The 25,435-nt window shown below is 42.6% G+C and overlaps 1 protein-coding gene across 2 annotated transcripts in view; it reads right to left on the reverse strand.

The window, feature by feature from the left end:
• ACSL3 (acyl-CoA synthetase long chain family member 3) overlaps positions 1-24,782 on the reverse strand; it is a 45,981-nt gene extending 21,199 nt beyond the window's left edge. The window contains exons 1-3 of one of the 2 annotated variants that reach the window (XM_081142777.1): positions 24,513-24,782; positions 13,712-13,769; positions 3,029-3,446 (exon numbers count right to left, since the gene is read on the reverse strand). In XM_081142777.1, coding sequence (XP_080998903.1) covers positions 3,029-3,406 — 378 coding nt within the window. In that variant the 5' untranslated portion in view covers positions 3,407-3,446; positions 13,712-13,769; positions 24,513-24,782. The remainder of the gene's footprint in view (positions 1-3,028; positions 3,447-13,711; positions 13,770-24,512) is intronic. The other variant, XM_081142778.1, reaches the window with a different exon arrangement.
• Positions 24,783-25,435: the final 653 nt, after the last annotated feature.

The following is a 25,435-nucleotide window of genomic DNA, read 5'->3' on the forward strand; positions in this document are numbered from 1 at the left end:
GACCCTCGCTAGCGTTTGCCCTGTGCTAAGTGTGCTGCAAGAATCAGCTTACTCAACTCTCACAGTAACTCTAGAGACAGCTGCTACTCTTACCTGTTTACATATGAGAGGACTAAAGCACAGAGAAAGTACACTTTACTTGAAATCACACAGCTTAAGAGTGAAAGGACCAGCCCGGAGGGGCGTGGCTCAGTGGTTGAGGGTCGACCTAGGATCCAGGCGATCGGGGTTCGATTCCTGGTCAGGGCACATGCCCCGGATGTGGGCTCGATCAATGACTCTCTCATCATTGATGTTTCTATCTCTCTCTCTCCCTCTCCTTTCCTCTCTCTGAAATCAATAAAGATATATTTAACAAAAAAAAAGAGTGACAGGACATGAATGTGACCCAGAGCGCCTCATCCCAGGACCAAGTACTAAATCACACTGCTTCGCCTGCACTAAAGAAGGGAGCTGGGATGGGACTGGGTAGGGGTACCGTGCGCTGGTCACAGAAGACCATGTCAGCTGCTGTGCGTGAGTGCATTAGAACAGGGGCAAGAGTGGAAGCACAAGGCCTATTTTTTAAAAAAGCGGGGGGGGGGGGGGGCCTGTAAGAGAGGCAAAAAAAAAAAATCAGACTCTTGCTTTATTGTCTTGAGCCATTTGGTCCAGGCGGTACCTTTAACAAAGGGGCTGAGAGAGGGGAACAAGGACCGAAAGGCAAACCGAGAGCTCTGGTCAGGCAGAGCAATGCACTAACCAAACCACAAGCCCTGGCCCAGAGACCAGCGCTGTACAGATTAACTATGATGTAAGTGTCCTGTAACTCAGAAAATAAATATCATGCACAAATGTAAATATAATAAAAAAATGTGACTCCAACAAGAAATGACACAAAGTGGGCATTACAAAAAAGGAAAAGAAAGCCAAGAACAGAAATAAGGGTTTCCATTATCTTTTTGGATCAACTTAGAGGGAATGTCATAGCAAAATCTTCTCTTTGCAAGCACTCTGCTTACATAATTCCTTGTTTTCTTCTAATGTGTATAAAACATAAGAAAAAAATGTAGTGTTGGTGGCGATTAGATCACAATGTTTGAACCAGCACTGTGCTCTTTTCTGTTTCACTGTAAAATTATGTTATTCTTTGCAACTTTGTTCTATTTCAGGTACATGTACTTTAGCAATGCTCTGGAGACCAACGGTCTCACTGCTGTTCATTTCAAAGACACTGGGACAGTGCATTTGCCTCAGGAGGCTGCAATCGGGAGATGCTGACACTTCCCAGGTGCTTCACCCTGTGAGTCTTATAAAACTATACGACACTTAAAATGGAAGACTGCAGTCCTGAAAAAGCTTGCCGAGCCTCAAGTATACACAGCCTCTGCTTGTCTGCCTTCTGCTTTTCTACTTGTGCCCCCTAAAGAGAGGCCTATCTTGGTGGAGCTGATGTCTACCTTATCATAGGAGTAATTAGAGCAGAATCATCCCACTGCCTTTTTCCTTCCACTTACCTTCCCTTGGTAGCTCAAAATAGACTTTTCGGATAAGACGGAAACAAAGCTTCAGAGTTAATTGGAAATAAAGGTTTTAGTACCTTTGCTTCAACCATATCAGATACATCCTAGAGTCAATTCCAAAGCTCAGCCCCTCAAAACAGAGAGGAAACTTTTAGATATTGCTACATCATTAGCTTTCTTCCCTCAATCAAAATACAGAAACTATGAAATAAAGACACACTTTGTCAAAAATACTTCTGGAGCTCCCTGTTGGCAAGCACTCTGAGTAAAACCCACATGGCCTTCGCAACCCCACTCTTACATCAGCTGTGAATGGTCCCGTCCACTACCCTATGAGAGCAGATGCTGTTACTGCTGCAATACAATGGGTGCAAATAAGAAGCCAAGAGGGAGAAAAAGGCCTTGCTCATTTAACACCCAGTGGAGATGCCCAGTGTACCAGTCTGCAGACCTGCGACAGCCGCCACACAGACCAGCAGAAACAAGCCTCGGACAGCCCTTGGCTGGAGAAAGGACTGCATCCTTTCTCACTGAGGAAGGCCAATAGAAAACGTCTGTCTCGTTTACTATCCACAAAACCTAAAAATTAATTCACTTTCTAACGAGCTTGATTTCAAACAAGGAAAATATAATATGTTTTCTGTATTGGAGTTTATATAAAGACTTCTGAAAAAGTCTGATGAATCACAAATAATGCAAGAGAGCCTGGGTTCCAGTTCCAGCTTCACCACTTGCTAGCTGCAATGTCCTTGGGTAGGCACCCAACCCATCTGCGCCTCCATTGTCATCTGTAAAGTAAGGATGACACCAACTCATAGAGCTACTGTAAGTCTCAACTCTTACAACAGCCTTGCTCAAAGAAATGCTAATACAACAGCCACGATCATTATCTCCATATTACAAATAAAGGAAATGGAGGCAAACATGTGAAATAACTTTTCCAAAGTCACACAGCAAGTAAGTGAAAAACCCACAGTCTGGATCTAGAGTCCAAACTCTTAACCACTACGTTATACCACCTCTAGGATGTCCCATCCCGTTTCAAATCAACAATGGCAGGTTCTTCCGTGTATTTGTAAAAAGAAATCCTTAAAATCCATGCTCTTGCCACAACCAAAGGGCCAGGACATGATAAGTGCCCATGGAAGCTGCACTCAAACCAGAAACAGCAGGTCCCACCCTAAAGCCCAGAGCAATCTCAAGCACAACAGGTGCTTCTGGAACTACCATGAGTTCGAGGTTTCACACCCAAAACTGCCCTAGACATTCTATCCCAAGCCCTGGCAGACAGGCAGGTGCAGAAGTGCCCCACACGAGTGGTAGTCTCAATGTGTGTGTGAAAATTCAGGAAAAATCAGTGCCAGGAGTACAAAGAGGTTAGAGCACCTAACTTTTAGCCCCTTCCTTCTGTTTTTCTTGCCACGTCAGCAAAAGTCCAATAGAAGCAGGCCAGGCTTGTCCCTGCCACCACTTCTAAAGTACATCTTATGCAGAGAAAATTCAAAGGCAACCAAAGATCACCTTACCTTTTTAAAAATTTTTCCATTTGGTTGTATTTCATCTTCCTCATTTAAAACTTCACGCATTCCCAAGAGTTTTTTATCCTTAAATTTGTTTTTTGCATACATAAAAACTTTATCCAGTGTGTCACAGCCTGGGTACAGCACTGAGGCCAAGCCATTCAGACTGTTAACAGATCTGAATGCAGACTCCGGTTTTGAACTTACAGGCTTTGCTTTAATTCGGTTTGATTTTTCTTGTCTTGATTCAGACAAAAAGTAATATGGAATGTATGTTAGAATAGTATAAAGTGATATTATAAAATGTATGAAATATAAAAGAATGGGGTTGATGGTCTGTTTTAGCTTCATGGTCGATGGTTTTGAAGATACGTGGTTATTCATAAGTGCTCAAAATGTAGAAGTAACAGATTTCTGTAAGAATCTAAAAGAAAGAGAAAGAAAGATATTAGTCCACTTTAAATAACTTTAAAGAAAAAATCTTCCCATTAGATAGGCCAATAAAGGGATTTGTTTTCCCATCAAGCAGCAGCTAGTGCACTGGCCCCAGTAAAGCCCTGTCCATGCTCGATATCTGTAGGAGATTCATTTGTACGTATCTAATAACAATGAGGTTACCACAGAAAAGTTTCTACATTCTGTAAAACGGGCAGCTTTTCTAAACTAACCCCAAGTATCCACAAACACTTCCCAGTGGTGAGGATCAAGCAAGCCAGACCTACAAACAAGGGGAGACCAGAACTGTACCCACTCCTGCACTTCAGCTGCATTAAGTTAGGGCAGGAGGCACTTTGCATCTCCACAGCACTCTCCCTGCCTGCCCCAGCGGAGCGGCTCCTGTTGGTCTCGGCACTCCTTCCCAGCAGGCCCCACTCTCTCCCTTGAGGCAGCAACAAGCAACTGGAGTTGGCAAACATGACCTTCACTTCCTCTAGCGGCTCTGGATATTTTTCAATTTAGACAGGTAAGCTGTGAAGCACGAAGGCAGTAAACATCGGTCATTTTATACTTTGCATTCATTCGATTTACTGAGTGTCTGCTGTGTGTCAGATAATATTCGAAATACAAGGACTGTAACAGTGAAGGAGAGTCCAAGTCCCTTCCCTCATGAATCCTGCACAGTCACTGGGAGAAGCAGACACATACACTGTATGCAGCATCCAGACTAGGCTGTACCCTCTGCAGAGCAACAGGATGCACACTGCAAAAAAGATCAACTTCTCTGAAGTAGGGCAGCCAAGTTGTTAAACAAATAAACAAGCCAAAACCACCACAACAAGAAGCTGAGGAAAAGGGGAGGAGGGAATCAGAATTGCTATAAAACATCTAAAACAGCCAGTTTAAATCCAAAAGTTACAAGGCATGCAACTTGTATATACACAGGGGGAAAGCAGGCAACAGAAATCATCCTTCAAGGGGCCAAATAATTTTGCAAACAAAACATCAGAACAGCAAATATAAATATGTTCAAAGAACTAAAGGACATGGTGCTTAAAAAAATTAAAAGTCCAACCCTGCAGTTTTACAAGACAAGGACACCTCCAAATCTGCCCACGCACAGCTGGTGAGAAGCCAAGACTCCCGGCCGACCAGGGCTCTGTCCGCCACATCAAGCTGTTCCCTGACGATGTATTCAACACTCTGGAGAATGAGCCCAGAGAATCTGGGTTTTGCCATAAAGGGCAGGGAAAGCCAATGGAAGTTTCTGTGGGGGAAGTGGCACAATGCAAACAAAGGGTCCTGCCATTTCCAGAAGTCAGAGCTGCAGGAACAGTTGCATCTCAGTAACCCAGGAGAAGGACCTTATCTCCTGAAGAACTCCCTCTGAGATTCACTTCTGTATGTGTACATTTTGAATTAAGAAGTAATACTGTGATTAAAAAACCTATTTATCTACAGATGATATGATTGTACTTAGAGAAAATTCTACAGGACTCCTGGTCAGGGTGGCAGAGTAGAGATGCATACGGAACTACTTCAGGGTGAAGAATCATGATGTCTGTAATTTTATATTACAACACTTCAGTTAAAATATGTAAATCTAATATGGCAAAATATTAATAATTGTTAAACCTAAGTGGTGAGTATACGGAGATCCAGTATACCATTCTACTTTTCTGTACAGTTAATTTTCTTCATAATAAAAAAAAGGTTTTAAAATGCCCCTAAAAAAAAAAAAAAAGAAGAAATCCCTAAGTAACCCACTAAAAAACTAATACAACAAAGAGTTTAGCAAAGGTTGCAGGACGTAAGATGAATATACAAAAATGAATTGCATTTCTATGCACTAGCAATGTACATTCAGAATATGAAGAATTATATTTACCACACTTAGGATTACATATAACAAAAAGTACAAAATGTGTACTATGATAACCACAAAAAATTGTTTGAAGATACTAAAGAAAAACATTCTGTTTATGGATTGTAAGACAATATTGTTAAAGTGGCAACATTCCCCAAACTGATGTAGATTCAACACAATCCTTATCAAAATCTTTGTTGGCCTTTAAACAGAAATCTGTAAGCTAATCCTGAAATTCAGATGGCAATTCAAAGTAGCTTGAACAGACAAAATTTAAACTTGAAAAGGAACAAAGCTGAATTCAACACTTCTATAAAGCAATGGTAATCAAGACAGTCCGGCACCAGCAAAAGAACAGAAAATATAGCTCAATGGACTAGAACTAAGGGTCCAGAAATAAACCCTTACATTATGGACAACAAATCTGCAACAACATGACGAGAATTCAACAGTGAAAGGACAGTCTTTTCAACAGATAGTGCTGCAACAACTAAACATCTAGATGCGAAATAAGAAAGACAGACCCCTTTCTTATACCACACAAAAAATTAACTCGAAATGGATCATATTAGAGCTAACACTAATAAAACTAAGGACTGATCACTGAGCGTAAATACTTCAGGAAGAGTATAGTGAAAGGTAGAGGCTAGTTCTGGAATTTTCTGAGTCTTCTTAGACCAAATAGCAACGTAGGGTCTCAAAGGCTGAGGGGAAGGAGGAAGAACGGAGATTTTGAAGAGAGGACACTACACAGTGTGAACAAGCACCACAGGCAGGAGGTGCTCAGGAAACAATCAGCCACCCAGCGGAGCAGGTGTTTAAGACCTCACAGTGTGAAGGTCAAATGGCTGTGGCCTTTGAGGCTGGGGAAGGAACTCAAGTTTGTATTCGTGTCCACAAATGCATAGCTTTAGAAAATAAGTGTATAGCTAACCTGAAGGCAGCAGAAACTGAAGGCGAGGAAATCAGGTTTTTTAAATGGCTGAACTAATCCTTTACTCAGAGATCAGGAGGCTGGGGGGGGGGGGGGGGGCATGACAGGGAGGCAGCAGCTGCGATGCCCAGTGCCTGATGGCCCAGAGGGTGGCAACGGTGGCAGCTGTTCCTCCTCCAGCCCTTCCCAACAACTGAAATCTTTCTGCTTAACACAGTGAGGATCTTCTGTATCCAAGTCCTGAACAGAATAAAGCCACGAATTAGCAGTGGCAGTGAAAGACAGAAAATATTTCGGTGCCTTAAACTGAGAATGGGGGGTCAGTGGTTGGATGGTTGCTGGAAAGGAGATAAATACAGCTCTTGAAAATAATGGGTTTAAGATGCCAATGACTCATCCAAATATATAAACTGTGAAACTTAAGAGAGGTCAGAGCTAGAAGCACACATTTTGGAGTCATAAAAAGATGGAGGATGAGAGTGCCCCAAAAGAACATACAGAAAATCTCCAAGATCAAGTTCAAGGTCAGAAAACTTTGAAGGAAAACCACTGCTGAGACAGAGAGGAGGCAAAACCCACTGAAAAGTCAATAAAGTGAGAACTTGGAGAAGGCAGTGCCACAAAAGCCGAGGGGAAGGAGAGCCAAGGAGTAAGTGTTCAGTAGTGTCAAGTGCAACCTAGACGTACCAGCCACATGTAAATATGACATTTCCTTTTCCTAAAATGTCTTACATAAACTAAGTAAAATAAACCTTTGGCCAACTGCGTCCTACTTACTGAAGTGGGTGTGGAAAATCTAGAATATGAGAAAACCAGTCACAGGTACTTTATCACGTTGCCCCACTTGAGAATGAGCATCACCTTTCAGAAAGTAAACTTGGACCATTAAACCTGTTAATCTTTTCCTTCAAAGCTTCTAGGTTCCCAGTCTAGTTTGAGAGGGGCTCCTCCATCCCAGGGTAATGGTCACCTATATTTCTCATAGTATTTGCATAATTTTTACATTTAGATCTTTAATCAATATGGAGTTTATTTATCTACATTGTGTAAGGGAGAAAACTTTCTTTCAGATGAACTGCCTGAAACCATCTATTAAATAAGCCACCCTTTTCTCAGTTAACCAAAATGTCGCCTTCAGTACGTTCTCCCTCACACTTGGATCTGTTTCCAGACGCTATTCCGTTTCTTGGATCTATTTGTTGACTGCCTTGCTAACACCATATCATTCCAGATGTAGTAGATCTGGACCCTTGAACCAATCTTATCACAGCATTAGAGAACCTTTCAAATGATGATTCCTCAGACATGTCTCTCTCCTTCCTCACCTCCCAAATACCTTTACATCAAAACCTCTAGTGGCAGTTCATTTTTAAATGGCATTATATCAGGATATTGTATGTGATTTTTGCATACACTATTGCTTGAGAACTTACTGCTTGAGAACTTACTGCTCGAAATATCTGGTAAGACCCTCACTATCTTTATTCTTCAAAATTTTCCTATTAATTCTTACAGATTTATTCTTCCACATAAGTTTTAAAGACTTAACATTTCCATGATGAATAATTTTAAAAATCAACAGGAAAACAAGACTCAGAAAAAATAACACATGATGAAACATACAAAGAGCTCCTAAAAATTTAAATCAAGCAACAGAAAGGAAAACTGGACAAAGAATTATGTACAGAGAAGCCAAAAAAAGAGGAAATGCAGAAGGCTAATACATATAGACAATATGTTCTCCTTAGCTTGCCAATTTCACCCAACAGTTTCACTAATATGAAAAAGATTGCAATACCCAGAGTCCGCTGAAGCAACCTGGCAGTATTTAAAACACACACAGCCCTGGCCGGTGTGGCTCAGTTGGTTAATCGTCCCGTGCACCAAAAGGTCACCAGTTCAATTCCCAGTCAGGGCACATGCCTGGGCTGTGGGTTCCATCCCTGGTAGGTGTTTTTAAAGAATTTTTAAGAATCTACAATATCCTGCCCGGCCGGGCGTGGCTCAGCGGTTGAGCGTCGCCTAGGATCCAGGCGATCAGGGTTCGATTCCCAGTCAGGGCACATGCCCGGGTTGCGGGCTGCAGCCGATCAATGACTCTCATCATTGATGTTTCTAAATCTCTCTCTCTCCCTCTCCTTTCCTCTCTCTGAAATCAATAAAGATATTTAAAAAAAAAAAAAAAAAATCTACAATATCCTGATATAATGTTTTCATTTGTAAATTCTACTTGTTATCTGGAAATACTGTGTTGCAGAAAAAAGCAAATTACTTTCTCAACTGCCATGTAATCAGAGATCTTTAACCATGTCATCTTAAGCCTGTCATTTACAGAGTCATCATACTACTCATACTTTTTGCAAATGTTTCATCTTCAGAGATTCGTGAAAGACTCTGATACTCTAAAATACAGGTCATACCTTCAAACTGGGTGAAAATTTGCGTAACTCTGAAAAACTGGATTCATAAAACTTCTAACAAAAAGATTAAGACCAATGAGGCTTAATAACATGAGACTGAATGAATTTCTGAGGACGATTATAATTTTATGACTTTTTATTTGAAATAGTACTAGTTCTTTACTCTCTTGTTTTCCAGATATAAGGAAACCTTTTCTCCTTCGTTACCTAAGACTTAGAGCAATATGGTCAATATCTTTATAAGCAGAATTGAAACATTTATCGTTTTCTGCCCATTTGATCCCTCCAGAATTTGTAGGTTCTCAGTGAGTATTCTTATTTTCACTGCAATACTGTTGTCTGCCTAAGCTCAATAAGAACTCAGTACTACATAATACAGTGGGTCTCACTCTCCCTTTTATTGAAGGAAAACAAAGGATTTTTCTGTTCTAAAACCCTATTAACACAATCTGTAACCACCCTGAAGATTTCAACTGACTGCACCAGTCACTTCTCTATGAATGAAATTAGACTATACAGCTGAAAATAAAGATCATTAATCCATGTACGTACTTTTCGCTATTCCACAAATAAAAAGGTCAAGAAATTCTGGACCAGAACCTCAGTTAAAGACATTATTAGAGGATTCAGTCATAGCACCATCTGGATTAGATACATTTTCAGTTCACAACTAGAAAATTTCCTGAAAAATAATAGTTCAGTCTTTTTCTTAAGAAAACTATTAAGCTTGTATTTATTCTAACCTCAGAAAATGGAATTTTGGCCCTAAAGACATATAATGGGAGAAAAGGAAGAAAAGGAAGGAAAACCAGAAAGTCTTTACTATGAATATATTTTAAAAATTGAAAAGCAGCTGAATAGAGCCAACTAACTACTTTCCATCATCTTTAGCTGTCTACTGTAACTTTTAAACGTTTTCAGTCCTTTTATTACAATAGGTAGTCTTCTTGGACCACAAATAGTCCCTGGGACTTCCCTAACCCTAATCCCGGCACATTTTCTTTGTCATCCTCACCCAAGGATATGTCCACTGATTTTAGAGAGAGATACAGGAAAGGAGAGAGGGGGCAGGGGGAGAGAGAAAGAGAGAAAGGAGAAAGGAAGGAAAGGAGAGAGGGGGCCGGGGGAGAGAGAAAGAGAGAAAGGAGAAAGGAAGGAAAGGAGAGAGGGGGCCAAGGGAGAAAGAGAGAAAGGAGAAAGTAAGGAAAGGAGAGAAGGGGCAGGGGGAGAGAAAAAGAGAAGGGGGAGGGGGGAGAGAGAAACATCCATCGGACACCTCCCATAAGTGCCTCAACCAGGGATCAAACCCATAACCTAGGTATGTTCCCTGACTGGGAACTGAACCCGCAACCTTTTGCTGCACAGGACACCACTCCAACCAACTGAGCCACCCAGCGGCCAGGGCCAGACACAGTTTTTTTTAATCTACTTTTATTCCATCTTCCTTTTCTAGATAAAGTCCAAGATGTTCTTAAGACAAAAACAACAACAAAAAAAAAACACACTAGGTCTTGGCATAAAATCAAATAGGAAATAGAAAATTGGTCAAGAAAACTTACACCCTTTTCAGCTTGACACAGAATAGTAATGGTAACACACACATGCAGATGCACACATGCATACATAGACACTAGGGCTCTCTCTGCTCTGCCAATAATTACTGTGAGACCTTGTCCAAGTCACTAAATCTTAATTTGCTCACATTAATGTTGATGGAATTCAATGAAATCTATTTAAGACTATATTCTAATGAAGGAAGGAGTGAAAATCATCAAACAATGAAGATTTAAATAACCCTAAAAACCCACTTCTTTCTTCTATATAAGGTACTTTTCCATACACACACATTTTTTGGGGGGGAGGGGGGAGGAAAAATTCTCCTGATTTTTTTTTTTTTTTTTTTTTTAAAGGCAAAAAACACTCAAGAAGACTTCTAATTCTAAGGTCCATTTCAAAAGTTCATTTTCCAATCAGACCAGATGGTCTCCACAGAGGGTAGATGAACGATGGGTGCAAGGTGTGTGAGGCCTTGGCTTCCTTTTCATTTTGAATCACTGTCAATGCTATCTTAACAACAAGCATACGTTTTAACAAACAGGCTAACGACAGTATGGTGGTCTGTGAGAACGTGCTGCTCTTTCACAGACTGATCCAACAAAGATGAAATGGGCTCAGATCTGGACTTGGTTTCCTGACAAAAGAGAACTAACTGCTTCAAACACACACACACGTTTTAATGCACTAGGCAAAATCTGGTTTTAAATCTTCATTCTGACCTCTGGCATCTATCCTGCCCACACAGCTGGAAGGAAAAGTTATACCCCAGAAAAGGAAACCACCAGATGGTGCTTAAGTAGGCAAATGTGTGAAGACTAAGGTTCACCAAAAAGCAGATAAGTGGACTTTCACACACCAGAATTTCCTTCACTCTTACTTAGGGCTGCCAGATTTAACAAATAAAAATACAAATGCCTAGTTAAATTTGAATTTCAGATAAACGACCAACAAATGTCAAAGTATGTATGTTCCACACAGTATTTGGGACATACAGTAAAGAATTAATTGATGTTTACTGCAATTCAGATTTACATGAGTGCCTTGTATTTTATATAAGGTAACCCTACTCCCATGCCCAGTCCCCACAACATATGACAAGTAAATAGGATGACCAACCATTCCAGCTTGCCTGGGACTGAGGGGTTTCCCAGGACACAAAACCAGGGAAGTCCCAGGCAAATGAGGTCAAGCCGGTCACCCTACAATCAATAAAGCTCACAGAGTAAGCAAACACACTGTAGCCTGAGCCCCAAAACTAGTTAAGTTTGACCTTTGTCTTTGAAATAGGGTTCCTGTACTTGATTTCCGCATATGTCACCATTTATCTAATACACAAAATTTACAGTGCGAATAAAATCAAATTCAGTAGACATAAAGGACTTGGGGGAAACGTAAAGGCATTGTGAATGCTAGTCACTAGTACAGCTGGTATGGGTACAAAGCACTGTTTCATGCAGTTTCAAAGCCAGCAGGTACTTGTTTTATTTATATACTTTATGTGAGCTACTGAAGGTACTATTAGTTGCAACACTGGTTTAAGTCTGTATAAAAAACGTTCAATAAACTTGCTCCTTTAAGAACTATGGCAATAAGTCCTGGGTTAGTTCTGGTGCTGTTCCCCCTCCATTTACTCATCACGTAACATGGGACAAGTCCTTGAACACCCCAGCTTCAGGTTCACTGTAAAACTGGGGTGACAATAATAAATATCACATAAAACTCCCTTTAGGAATAAACAAGGAAAGCAGGTGAAAGCACTCTACATAAACTACAATACACAACATATGTTTTAATAGTACTTAAAACTTTATTGTTTATAAAAAACTATGTGTACAATATTTTTATTTCTTACACCCTGCCAATAGATACCAAAGTCAATTCAACTGTACTCTTACTGAGAGCTCAAGCTCTGGAGCCAAACAGAGTACCTGCTCAATTCTAGGCAAAATTATGAGAGAAAGTTATCTTTGTCCCTTCTTCCCTAAGTAGATGTACTAAACTCTTAAAACCACTTCACAGTCTATCCCAATCTAGCTGACTCTCTGTACTACTTGCAGTCATTTATGTAAATACCATACCTATTGTTTAATACGCACTAAATTATATCTGCAATGTCAATTTCACTGTAAATCTAAACTCTGTTGGTCCATTCTTGGCTAGACATTCAAAGTTTGGGGTCTGGGGTTTCCATAACCCACTAATCACTAAAACAATTCAGAGAGAAAGTGGTGTTCCAATGTATTTAGTGTCACTTCAAAGCACTCTTCATTTGTCCAAGTATATCACTCAAGACGACGTAGGAAAGAAATGTCTAAAATAAATTAAAGTGAATGGACACAGTGTATTATCTTTTTCCATCACACTTGCTTCATTTAAAAATGGTAATCTTGGCGCTCTGGCCAGGTAGCTCAGTTGGTTAGAGCATAGTCTTGATACACCAAGGTTGCAGGTTCGATTCCCGGTCAGGACACATACAAGAATCAACCAATGAATGCATAAATAAATGGAATAACAAATTGATGTTTATCAATCGATCAATCAATCAGTAAAATTCTTAAAAGATGATAATCTCAGACATGCACAACATAAAAGGTCCAGAGAGACCCACTCCAAATTGGTAAGGAGCAATCCCTAGCAAAAGAATTGCAGGAGAGGGAAGTTTCCCTTCTACTTACACACTCCGATACTGTTTATAGTTTTTAATAATAAACACAAGTATAAACTTTTTCAAATCAGTAAAAAACATAAGGATTAATACAGTCAACTGATGTGGGCAAAGATTTTGAAATGATTTTCTGAAACAGAAGACAAATGTCAACAATCAATTCTAATAAATAAAATTAGATAGAAGTAAATTAAATTACATTTATTGTTTTATATTCTCAAAGCACTTAACCAACATGGACTATTCTTTACATCATTCTATCCAATTTTACTTTCACGTCTCAGAATGCTAAAAATCTTTCAGGTTGTTTAATCCTTAAATTCTTGCCCCAAAATTTCACAAGCTCTTCCTCCCTTTAGAAGGAAAGAATACAGTTTACTCCCATGACAACTATAATTAACATGCAGAATTTGCTATAGGTTCCAAAAAGCCCGCTGCCCACTTCCTGGATTTGATACTGCTTCTGTTAAAATGCCTGGTTAGAAATTTAAATAACACTCACACAAATTTAAAATGATCATCACATGTTGAAATAGTAACACCAGCCTAATTAGTGTTAAACTTTGCAAAATAAAGGGGCTACTGAATTCAAACTCTTGTACAGATGCATAATGAAATTCCAATTGAGGCAAGAAAGGTAAATGACACTGATGAATAACATGGCTTAATGTTCCAAAGGGTTTGTATGGAATTAAAACTAGTATTCCACAATCACAAAATGGGAATAATTAACCTTTTTTCAGTTTAGCCACACTTTAACATAATACATTTTATGTCTAACAAATATTTTGTAATTAAAACATTTTACCAGTTGACAATGGTAGGAGGTGCTAGTGTCTTCAAGATATATGCCTTTGTTTCAACACCTGTCAAAACAAACACATGAAGACAGCCATTACTACTCATGGTTGGTTAATCAAGCCAAATATCAATCTTTCCCTGGAGATATTTCTACTTCCAAACCTCACAGAAAAACTTCCGTTGACTTTCTAGAAGCACCATCTATCACACTAGCATCAACCTTTTCACCAAAAAAGCATATTGTGTACCAACACACACCTATTAGAATGGCCAAAATCCAAAACTAACATTGCCAAACGCTGGCAAGAAGGTAAAACAACAGGAACTCTCATTCATTACTGGAGGGAATGCAAAATGGCATGTCCACTTTGGAAGACACTTTGGCAGATTTTTACAGACTAAACATATCCTTACCATATGATCCAACTGAACTCCTTGATATTTACCCAAATTAGTTGAAAATTGATGTCTACAGAAAAAACTACACATGAATGTTTACAGGAGCCTTATTCATAACTGCCAAAATGTAAAATTAACCAAGATGTCTTTCATTAGGTGACTGGATAAAACTGTGGTGCATGTAGACAATGGAATATTATTCAATGCCAAAAAGAAACGAGCTATCAGTCATGAAAACATGGAGGAACCTTAAATACTTATTACTAAATGGAAGAAGTCAATCTGAAAAGGCTACATACTATAGGATTCCAACTATACGACATTCTGGAAAAGGCAAAGCTGTTGAGACAGCAAAAGGTTGTCAAGGGTTAGGAAAGAAAGTGAAATACGTAGGCAGAGTACAGAGGATTTTTTTAAAGCTGTGGAACTACTCAGTATGATACTATAATGGTAGATACACATCACTACCTGGTTGTCAAAATCCATGGAATATACACCACCAAGAGTGAACCATAATGTAAACTAAGGACTCTGGGTGATAAAGACATGTCAATGTAGATTCACTGTGGATTTATCAATGTAATAAATGTACCACTCTGCTGCAGGATGTTGATAACGGAGGAGGCCGTGCATATGTGAGAGCAGGAAGTATATGGGAAATTTCTGTATCTTCTGCTCAATTTTGCTGTGAACCTGAAACTGCTCTAAAAATAGTCTATTTTTTAAAAAAAAAGTACATCCAAAAAAATTTTAAATATACTGAGTTTATTGATCTCAGAGAGAGAGAGAGAGAGGGAGAAAGAAACATCAATGATGAGAGTGTCATTGATCGGCTGCCTCCTGCACGCCCCCTGCTAGGGATCGAGCCCGCAACCCGGGCACATGCCCTGACCAGGAATTGAACCTTGACGTCCTGACATAGGTCAATGCTCAACAGCTGAGCCAGGGCAGCCAGGCAAGAATTACTAATATTTATAAACAATATTTCACTGTGTACACAACACTTTTATATATTATCTCAATTATTTTCTCTTATCACTTGGGAAGCAGATAGTTAGCTGTCAACATAGTTATTTAAAAAACTATATTAACATCAGCCTAAACTCACAGAGCTAGTAAGTAGAGCTAACAGTTAAGTATTTTTAATCAAAATTCAACACACTACTGCCCCATTATTAGTTTCCTCATTCCCTGGAAGGCAGCTAGATATACGTTTAAAAAAAAAAAAAAAACACCAAAAAAACAGGCCTTAATCCCTGCAGTTTCTTAGTAGCTATGGCTCTAGACAAGTTCATTCATTTATTCATCTACCTATCAGTTTGTCCATCCAAGGAAAAAGATTCTTATAAATGTTGTTATTTCTTGTGCCAGTCTCCTAGCATAGAAATGAAGACAACATATATAAAAATTTCATATCCATAACATTTGTAGAATTTCTATAAATAAAAAATAACTCAGTAGAAAAAAAATGGGCTATGTATAGTCATAGAAAGTAATCCTAATGTCCATTAACTATGAAAAAATGGTCAACATCACTAGTTATCAAAGAAATACAAATTAAAACAATATCATTTTCCCATCAGATTTTTTTTACTGAAAAACAAAGTCACAAGTATTGGCAAGGATATAGGAAATAAGACAACTCTTGCCATTCTTGGGAAAGTGCAGCCACTTTGGAGAGCAATCTGGCAGCATCTAGCAAAAGCTGAAAGTGTAAATTCCTATGACCTAGCAAATCCCTTCTGAGAAGAAAATCAGCACATGTGCTTACTTACTTGACCAGGTTTTGTTTTGTTAATTAAATGGTCTGGCATGGCAGGTCCTAGTATTTAATGGGCCCTCAAAAAATGTTTCATGTCCTGAACAAATATTTACTAAATGCCTACTCAGCTCCATACCTCATGATTCTCATTTCACAGTACTCGATAAGTTCCTACTCCAGTGGTGAGAGACAGGCATGATTTTGACATGTGAAACGCTATGGAGAAGACTATATTGAAGAAAAAAGATAGGCAAATACAGTCCTCTGTCTAGGAGGGAAAAGAGAAAGTCAAAAAAGGTTAACTATGATGAGCTGACTGGATCCATACATTCTGGCCAAGGAGTCAAGGAGAGGGAACTGTAGGCAGTAATAACTGTATCTGTAAACATCCGAGAAATTCAAGAAAAGAGCAATTTAAGACAACACTAAATACTTGTGAACCAATGCCATCACAAGTGTCCATGTAAGAGGGAGGCAGTGGGAGATCTGACACACAGAGAAGGCGATATGAAGATGGAACGGAAGGATATGAAGATGCTGGCCTGGAAGGTTGGAGTGGGCCACCAATGAAGCAATCACAGAGGCTGCAATGACGAGAAAAAGAAATGAGGGGCGTGAATACAGCAAAGGGAGACACAAAATCATCAGTCTGCAGATAACTGGCTGACAAGAGAAGAAAAATCCAAAACAACTATATGAAAACTATCCAACCAGAGGGAGAATTCACTAACATATCTCAATATTAGGTACATAATAAAAATTGGTAGTTTTCTTATATACTACCAATAACCAGTCAGAAAATGAAAAGGGGAAAGATCTTAGTCATAATAGCAAAAGCAACTTTAAACACTTAACATACACAAGACCTTAAACATGCGTGTGTTTATATATGTATACATATATATAAAATGCTACATAAAGACACTAAAAGAACTGTATATATGCAGAAACAGACTAATTCCTGGGTATAAAGGATAAATATATGTCTGCCAAAATTAACCTCTAAACCAAATACAATCCCAATCACAAAATCTTACTAGGACTTGGTTGTTTTGTATGAGTACAGTGGTACCTCAGTTTCCGAATGTGATCCGTTCCGGAAGACAGTTCGAGTTCTGAAACTGTCGAAAACCAAGGGATCCACAGGCGACAGCTGGGCCTCAGGATCTTGCACTCAGCAGAAGCCACAAGGCATGTTCGACTTCTGAGGTGTGTTCGAAAACCAGAGCATTTCCATCTGGGTTCACGGCGTTCGGAAACCAGAACGCTCGTCAAAGGACAGGTTCGAAAACCGAGGCACCACTGTACTTGATATGTTAATCCCAAAGTTTATCTAGAAGAAAACATCTTAAGATTAGCTAATGAGGCAGCAGGCTTAGCAAGGCATCTGACCAATCTGTTTTCAGAATGATTCCTTAGGTCTCCACAGACAACAGACCAGAAAGGGCCCCAGGTATTAGTTACTACACGAGCCCAAGGGAGCAGCAGAAGGTCCGGAGTTTATGGCCATAGTTACAGCAGCAGCAGGACCAATGTAGAGGCTTCTCTGAAGGAAGACAACAGAATATGGGGAGGTGTGAATATTAATCTTTGAAGATAAACGTCAACATTTCTTACAAGAGAAATGAGGAACACGGGAGAAAGAGCAGATACCTATGAGAGTGAATGTGTACAGGGCTGGCTATTAAGTGTGTGGGACTGACCAGAAGAGAGTCAGAGTACTGTCAGAAATACAGGACTGGGGCTCCAGATAGAGTTGAAGATGTAGAATTTAGTCACCACTGATTCTATCCGTATCAGCGTCGAAACCATAAAATGCGTCAAAAATAGCAAGCGCATGAACTGTGTGGGTCCACTCATTTCTGAAATTTTTCAGTAAATATGTACAAATATTGTAAATGTATTTTCTCTTCCTATGACTTTTCTAATAGCATATTCTTTTCTCTAGCTTACTTCACTGTAAGAATACAGTATATAATACATATACAAAACATGTTCATCAACTGTATGTTATTGGTAAGACTTCTGGTCAATGACTGGCTATTAGTAATTAAGTTTTGGGGGAGTCAAAAGTTATGAGGATTATCAACTATGCCTTAACCGCCCCCCCACCCAAGCTGTTCAAGAGTCAACTATCTATTCACTTATAAGATACAAGGATTAAGGACAGATTATTAAAGCCAGCTAAGAAAGGTAAAGAAGCCAAGAGAAGTGTCCTAGAAGAGAAAGACAGACAGATACGGTGGATGAGGACACTGTCAGAGGCCACAGAGGTGACAAACGGTTATGATATTAAAATGCAGCAAGCAGTTCGTCTGGCCTGAAACAATCCATCATGCTTTCTTGCCTTCTATACCACATAATTTTTAAATTGTATCTGTATATATTGCTCAACCTGCTGGCTATTCAAATACATATTTTATCAACAGTAAGTCTACTCTTAGAGAATCCTGAGCTTCCACTAATGAGTGCATACTGGTTACTTTGATGTCAGGCTGTTGGCCTTCCAAAACTTTTCTGGTATTAAGCTCAAATCTTTCAACTCAATTTAACAAACATTTACTGAGTATGTCATGTCCATTGTTATACTCGGTGGCAGAGATGCAAAGATTGATTCATTCAACAAACATGAGTATCTTCTATATGCTCAGCAGTACTGGGTGACTAAAGCACAAATATCCCTGCCCTCACAGAGCCCTCTCTGCAAGTATCGCAGTCAATTCCAAGTAATAAACATATCAATGAACATGGGGGGGGGGGGGCACAAAACTAATAAAATTCCAAAGAAAACCTAAGAAAGAAATACAGCTAACAGAGATAACAAAATCCTGAGCCTAGTAAAATGAAGAGGTGGAAAGGGAGGTAAAAGTAAAAGAACACTAATGGAAAAGCAGATCATAACTTTGTTGAGCAAGAAAGTATTACAGACAAGGAAACAGCTCCAGACAGGCTAAATGGCCACAACAATGCCATGCCAGGCCTGTTGTACACAATGCCACACCACAGTGCCCACCTACAGTCACAGCAGCAGGATTAGAAACCACCTGGGCCAGAACCCAAATGGCCTTCCTGTAACAACTCAGAGCCCACCAACATGGTTCTCTTCTCCTGCTGGCAGCTCAGTCTAGGACCATCCATTCCTAGGACCTTCCATCCATTCAACAATTCCTTTCTGAGTTGAAGGAATCGATAAATAAGTGAGTTTATGCCACGACTTAACTGTGTCATCTAAGCCTTTGTTTTCTGCTTCTCTCCTGGGATGTGATTGACCCTCACATCTTCCCTCCTCCCCCAAAACACCTGATGCCTAATTTTACCTCTCAATCCTGCTCTTCCCCCACTGCCCTGGACAAACATCCCCATTTGAGTACCTTCCTCAAACTCAACTCTTCCTTCAAATCCAAACTATCTCATTTTGCTCAGCTGACCTCTCCGTGACTACAGTCCTCTGTATTGCTCACTCAGCGTTAACCACATCTTGTACACACTTCATACAGTTTGAATACTCATCCTTAGGTGATTAAGATTTCCTAGTACCCTTTAAATGATGTATGCTCTTATTTATATAATGGGTTTGCTCACACACCAGGTTCAGAATACCTTGTTACTACTTACCAAAAAACTACTGAAGTTCAGAGAAAAACAAAACCACAGGCACAAGGAAACTTGGAGGTGATGAATGTCTACCACCTTGACGGTGGTGATGGTTGCACAGATGTATGCATGTCCAAACTCATCAAGTTGTATGCACTAAATATGCACAGATATTGGTGTATCAATTAAAGGAGACGGGGAAAAAAGGAAGAGAGGAGAAATGCTTCTGCAGTATCATTTTCGAAAGACTCATGAGTGAACTAAACTGGGCTGATTCTTATATGAAATGAACAGCCCTTGGCAATTTTTTGGAAACTGCTCAGGGCTCCATGAAAATGTACAGATTTGTATCAGGTGACAGGCCTGCCTCCGATTACTACAGAAGAGGTGTCCCTCCTCAGAGCCTCTCAGGAACTTTGTGCTAACAAGTAACATCTTTCTCATCTGTATTCAACCTCTCCTCTCAACTCACACCTCCCCAGAGTTACTAAATCCAATAGATGGTACTCAATTTTCCTCTCATAGGCACATTCCACAGTATTAACAGCTTCCCACCTTGGCTGCAGGGACACCAGCTTCTGGCTGTCTTCTCACTTCCCAGCCAGTCCTCAGGTCTCCTTTGCAAACTAAGCCTTCTCTCCCCAACTCCATCCCAGGCCTCCTCCTGTTCTTATCCTAGTCTCTGCAAAGGCCATCTCACCCAGGCCAGGTTTCAGCCATCACTTCCACATTGACGGCTCCAAAATGGTAAACTAGTAATCACGCAACATCTCCTTCTCCCTCCCATATACTATTAATCACTATATCTGTGACTTCACCTCTACATCTCCATTTTCTCAATATTTCTCCTCACGATATAAGGCTCTTAAGAGTATCAAATAGGCCAATATGATAGTACTTTGAAAAAGGGGAAAAAAACACAAATCTATTAGTATTCACTAAATTGAAACTTTAAAAACAATGTCTTTCTCAAATTCATCTTTTTATTTATTCCCCATGACACACCTAGCACAGTGCTTTACATGCAGATGGCCTTTAGCAAACATAATGCAATGAATTATTGTATTGGTTTAATACGTGTTCAAATGAAATATTCACATACTTAACAGCTTATGTTTTCCAAATCATGTCATCATTTTTATCTCCTAAGAGGTGAGAATCACTCAGTAAAGTATAAGCTATACTGGATACTTTTGATAATTACAATGCTGCTTATCTAAAGTTAGAAAATCCTGTCACCTTTCTGGGCCTGCCTTCTCTAAAAACATCCAAATCCCACCCTTAAATCCAAATCTCACATAAACATTCTTGCTTCCCAACTGTTTCTTTTGAAAGGAGAAAACTTAAGCATTACCGAAATGTTTAAGCTTTAAGTACCCTGAAGGTGGGCAGAATGACTACTTGAAAAAGTTCCCTATCTCATTTTCCTGTCTTGCAATGTGAGTGACACTCTGATGAGGAACAAATGCCCTGACATGAAACGTTGCTTGAAAGTTCTCAAACTCACAAATCAATGAGCAACAAGTGCTGGCGAGGGTATGAAGAAAAGGGCACCCTAGTACACTGCTCGTGGGAATGAAGACTGGTGCAGCCACTATGGAAAGCAGTGTGGAGTTTCCTCAAAAAATTAAAAATGGAACTGCCTTTTAACCCAGTGATCCCACTTCTGGGAATATATCCTAAGAAACCGGAAACAACAATCACAAGGAACTTATGCACCGCTATGTTCATAGCAGCGCAATTTACAATAGCTAAGATCTGGAAAACAGCCCAAGTGCCCATCAGGAGATGAGTGGATAAAAAAGCTGCGGGACATTTACACCATGGAATACTATGCAGCTATAAAGAAGGATCTTTTATCCTTTGGGACAGCATGGAGGGAACTAGAAAGTATTACGCTAAGTGAAATAAACCAGTCAAAGAAAGACAAGTACCACATGATCTCACCTGTATGTGGACTGTAACAAAATAAACTGATTAACAAAATGGATCCAGAGACATAGAAGCATGGAACAGACTGAGGGATCTCAGAGGAAAGGCGTGGGGGGGGATTAATCAAAGAACTTAGATGTTTTTTGTTTGTTTGAAATGTATCTTTATTGATTTCAGAGAGAGGAAAGGCGAGGGAGGAAGGGAGGGAGGGAGGGAAACATCAACGAGGAGAGAGTCACTGATTGAGCTCGCAACCCGGGCATGTGCCCTGACTGGGAATCGAACCCCGATCGCCTGGATCCTAGGTCGACGCTCAACTGCTGAGCAACACCCGGCCGGGCAAGAACTTACATCTTTATAAGCATAACCCATGGACACAGACACTGGTCTGGGGAGGGCCTGGGGGGGGAGGTGGAGGGGATCAATGGGGGTAAAAAGGAGATGTCTGTAAAATTTTCAACAATAAAGATAAAATTAGGCCCAGCCGGGCGTGGCTCAGCGGTTGAGCATCAACCTAGGATGCGGGAGATCTCAGTTCAATTCCCAGTCAGGGCACTTGCCCGGGTTTCAGGCTCGATCCCCAGTTGAGGGCATGCAAGAGGCAGCCAGTCAATGACGACTCTCTCATCATTGATGTTTCTGTCTCTTTCTCCCTCTCAGTTCTTCTCTCTGAAATCAATAAAGATATATTTAAAACAAAAAACTAAAAACTAGTATTAATAAAGTTCTCAAACTTATTAGGTATATTTAATTATAGCCTCTGAATGCAAGATTATCACTGATTGTCATTCTAGTAAATCTCACCATGTCAACTCAAAAAACTTCCTAGATTTCCATCTACATCACAATCCTCACTATAATCTTCATTCACACACTACTTTACCTTCACTGAACATCCTAACTTGTATTTATACATTTATTCGTATGATGACTTTGCTGCACGTCGGTTTTCTGGTTTCCTCCGTGAGGTCAAGGATCACACCAATCCTGTTCACTGCTGTACCCCAGCACCTTAAAGGGTGCCTGACATACCACAGGAATTAAAAGCTTCTAGCTGAGCCATTAATTGAATGAGCAGTGAACTAACCATTCAAGCAGAATCAGACAGCAGGGCAGCACACAGCAATGAGAAAGAACTTGGGGCTTTAGATCTGGCTCCCCCAAGTCAGACAGGGCATGCTCTTCCCCATAGTTGTCCATCCTTCATTTCTTCCATTTTTCTTTCCTTCGAGGCGGACATTTTAGACTCACAGAAGAGCTCACTATAAACCATCCAGTCCACACGTCTTACAAATCCAGGACCTGAGACCCAGGCACCAGGTGACTTGTCACCTCAACCCTTACATACAATGGGCCTCTCTGCCCTGCACCCAACAACACTGCCGTCCCACAGAATCAACCTTTTCTAATCCTCACCGAAAGATTCTTTTTTCGTTGCTTTTCAAGAGGGGGGGGGGGGGAGAAAGAGAAACATGGATGTTAGAGAGACACATCCATTGGTTGCCTCCCACTTGCACTAGGTCGGACTGAGCCTGCAACGGAGGTACATGCCACCCTCGGAAGGAATTGAACCCGGGACCCTTCAGTCCACAGGCCAACGTTCTAATCACTGAGCCAAACAGGCCAGGGCTCAACCCTTTTCGTAGAAGAAGAGAGAAACCAGGAAAAGCCTGCTGAGAAAATGCCAGAGTGACTGCAGAAGCCATACTCATCCCCAGGGTGAGAACTTCTCGGGAAGATGCCAGAAAACAAAAGGATGAAGTCTGTGCAGCAGACTTCCCAGTGACAACACCTCTTCCCAGTCATAACCTTCTGAAACTCCAGGAGCAACTCAGCAGCTCCCTTCCACTCTGGAGACTAATCTGGGGAAACAAGAAAGGCCGTGATGATCATGAAAGACGGTATCACCCAACCACGGTTGTCCTCACAAAAACCCACTGAGGCAACTACTGGGCCAGCCACCAAGGACAGACAGCAGAATGCGGTGGCCAAAGGCGCGAGCTCAGGAGCCCCGCATCTCTTCTCACTGGCTGTGATCTGGGGCGAGTTAACCTGTCCAGACTGCACTTTCCCCATCTGTAAAATGGGAATAACCACCTAGAGGGTTGTTAACAACATAAAGGATACCACGCATAAAGCTCTAAGTACATTCAGCGCCTGGCATACAATAAAGGCTCAGTAAATGTCAGCTATTTGTCATTTTATTCAGCTGCAGTCACTTTCGCAAGGCCTAGTCCCTCTCTAGCTTCCATGTCATTCATTCTGAAGACGTCGCTCCGACCTTTCCATTTCTGCGGGCCGCGCATCCACAGCACGTTTTCCAGCAGCGGACTGGGCGAACCAGTCCAGCGACTCCCGGCCTGGGGCGCCGCGTCCGCGCAGCGGGCCTGGGAACCCCCCCGCCCCCCCCCAGGATTTCTGGTCGGCAGCCCGCCCGCGGAGCCGCACGTTCCGCTCCTGGGATGTAATTAAAACGCACTCCGGGGAAAGTAAACCAACTCTCTCCACGCCGGAACGCCGACGCGCCGCAACCCCGCTCCCGCCCCCGCCGCGCGTGACCAGAGCAGACACCAAGGTCGACCCGCCGCGCACACCCAGTTTCTCCCCGCACCCCGCACCAGAACGCCCTCCCCACCCTCCAGCGCGGTTTTCCGACACCGCAGGGCCGTTCCCCCCCGGGGACCGCGGCAGAGCCCATCTGATGCGAGTCGCCAGCCCTCACCCCACCCCACCCGGCCCCGCCCCGCCCCCGGAGCGCCGGGAGACCCCGTGCGTCCTGCCTCCCCGGGACAGCGCCGCGTCTCCGGCCGCGGCCCCCACCCCATCCCTCTCACGTGGGCGCTTCGGCCGAGGCCCCACGTCGCCCGCTTCCCCGACCCCCACCAAGGCGCCTCCCGCTCTGCCCCGCAGCTGGTCCCCACGCCGCGGGGCCGGCTCGGGACCCGGCGGCTGCCTGCGCGCACCCTCCCCGCCCCCCCAGGGCCGGGCTCGGCGGCCACGTCCGGAACCCGGGGCCCCTCAGGCCGGCCGCGCTCCTCCTCCGCGCCGGGGCTGCCCTCGGGCCCAGCCCCGCCGCCCCGCCAGCCGGCCCCGCCGCTCCCACAGCGGGCCCCGCGCTCACCGCGACGCCGGGGCTCCGGCTGCTGCGACCTCGGGCCCACGCAGGCCTGGCTGCGCCCCAGAGCAGTCGCGTCCCGCGCCGCCTCCTGGAGACCCCGGCGCAGCCGCCGCGGCCGCACTGCGAGGGAGCGACCGCCCGCTGCCCCGTCCGCCGCCGCCTCCTGCGACCCCGGCCGCGGCGACAACCGCAGCGCCGCTCCCGGCGCCGGCTCGCCAGCGTCTGTTGAGCTGAACCGCCCGGGACGCGCTCCCGGCCGCGCTCGTTGTATATGCAGAGAGCCGGCCGCCCATTGGCCCGCGGGCGGTGGCGCGTGCGGGGCTCGGCCTATCGAGTTCCGGCCGCCGGCGCGACGCGGGCGGCCGGGCGGCGCGGGGTTACTACGGGTCACTCGAGCGGGCCGCGGCGACGGGGCTCAGCCGCGGCCGCCGCGGGGCGGGACCCGGGTCCGCCGGGAGTCTCGGGACCGCGGCGGCGGGAGGGGGGAGCCGGGTCCCGCGGCCGCGACCTGAGGACGGAGGGGAGGCGGGACCCGCGGCGTCTGCGGGAGGGGCCGCCCCCCTGGGGGAGAAGACCCCCCCCCAAAAAGGGAACTGAAAGCGCCCGGTTATCGCTGTATAAATCTTCGTCTAGATCGTGAAATAACGTGCTCATGATTTTCACTCTTACCTGGATTCGTTATCCTGTTCTTACACGAGTTTCTGTCATTTTTGCCCAATAAAAATGATTTTTGGAAATGCCAGCCGAGCGAGGGTTTCAAAAATGCCAAGAGCGCTCCTTTCTTTCTTCTGTTTCGGCCTCTCCTACCCGGGCCAGTAACCCGTCCCCCTAAGTGCGCGCGCTGTTTAGGCAAGACGCGCTTGCCTTCAAAGGATAAAGGTTACTCCAAATTACTGTTTTTGGACGTTCTTCTTACGAATCTAAAA

Source organism: Miniopterus schreibersii (genome assembly GCF_964146895.1).
Source record: "Miniopterus schreibersii genome assembly, chromosome: 7".
Taxonomy (NCBI): Eukaryota; Metazoa; Chordata; class Mammalia; order Chiroptera; family Miniopteridae; genus Miniopterus; species Miniopterus schreibersii.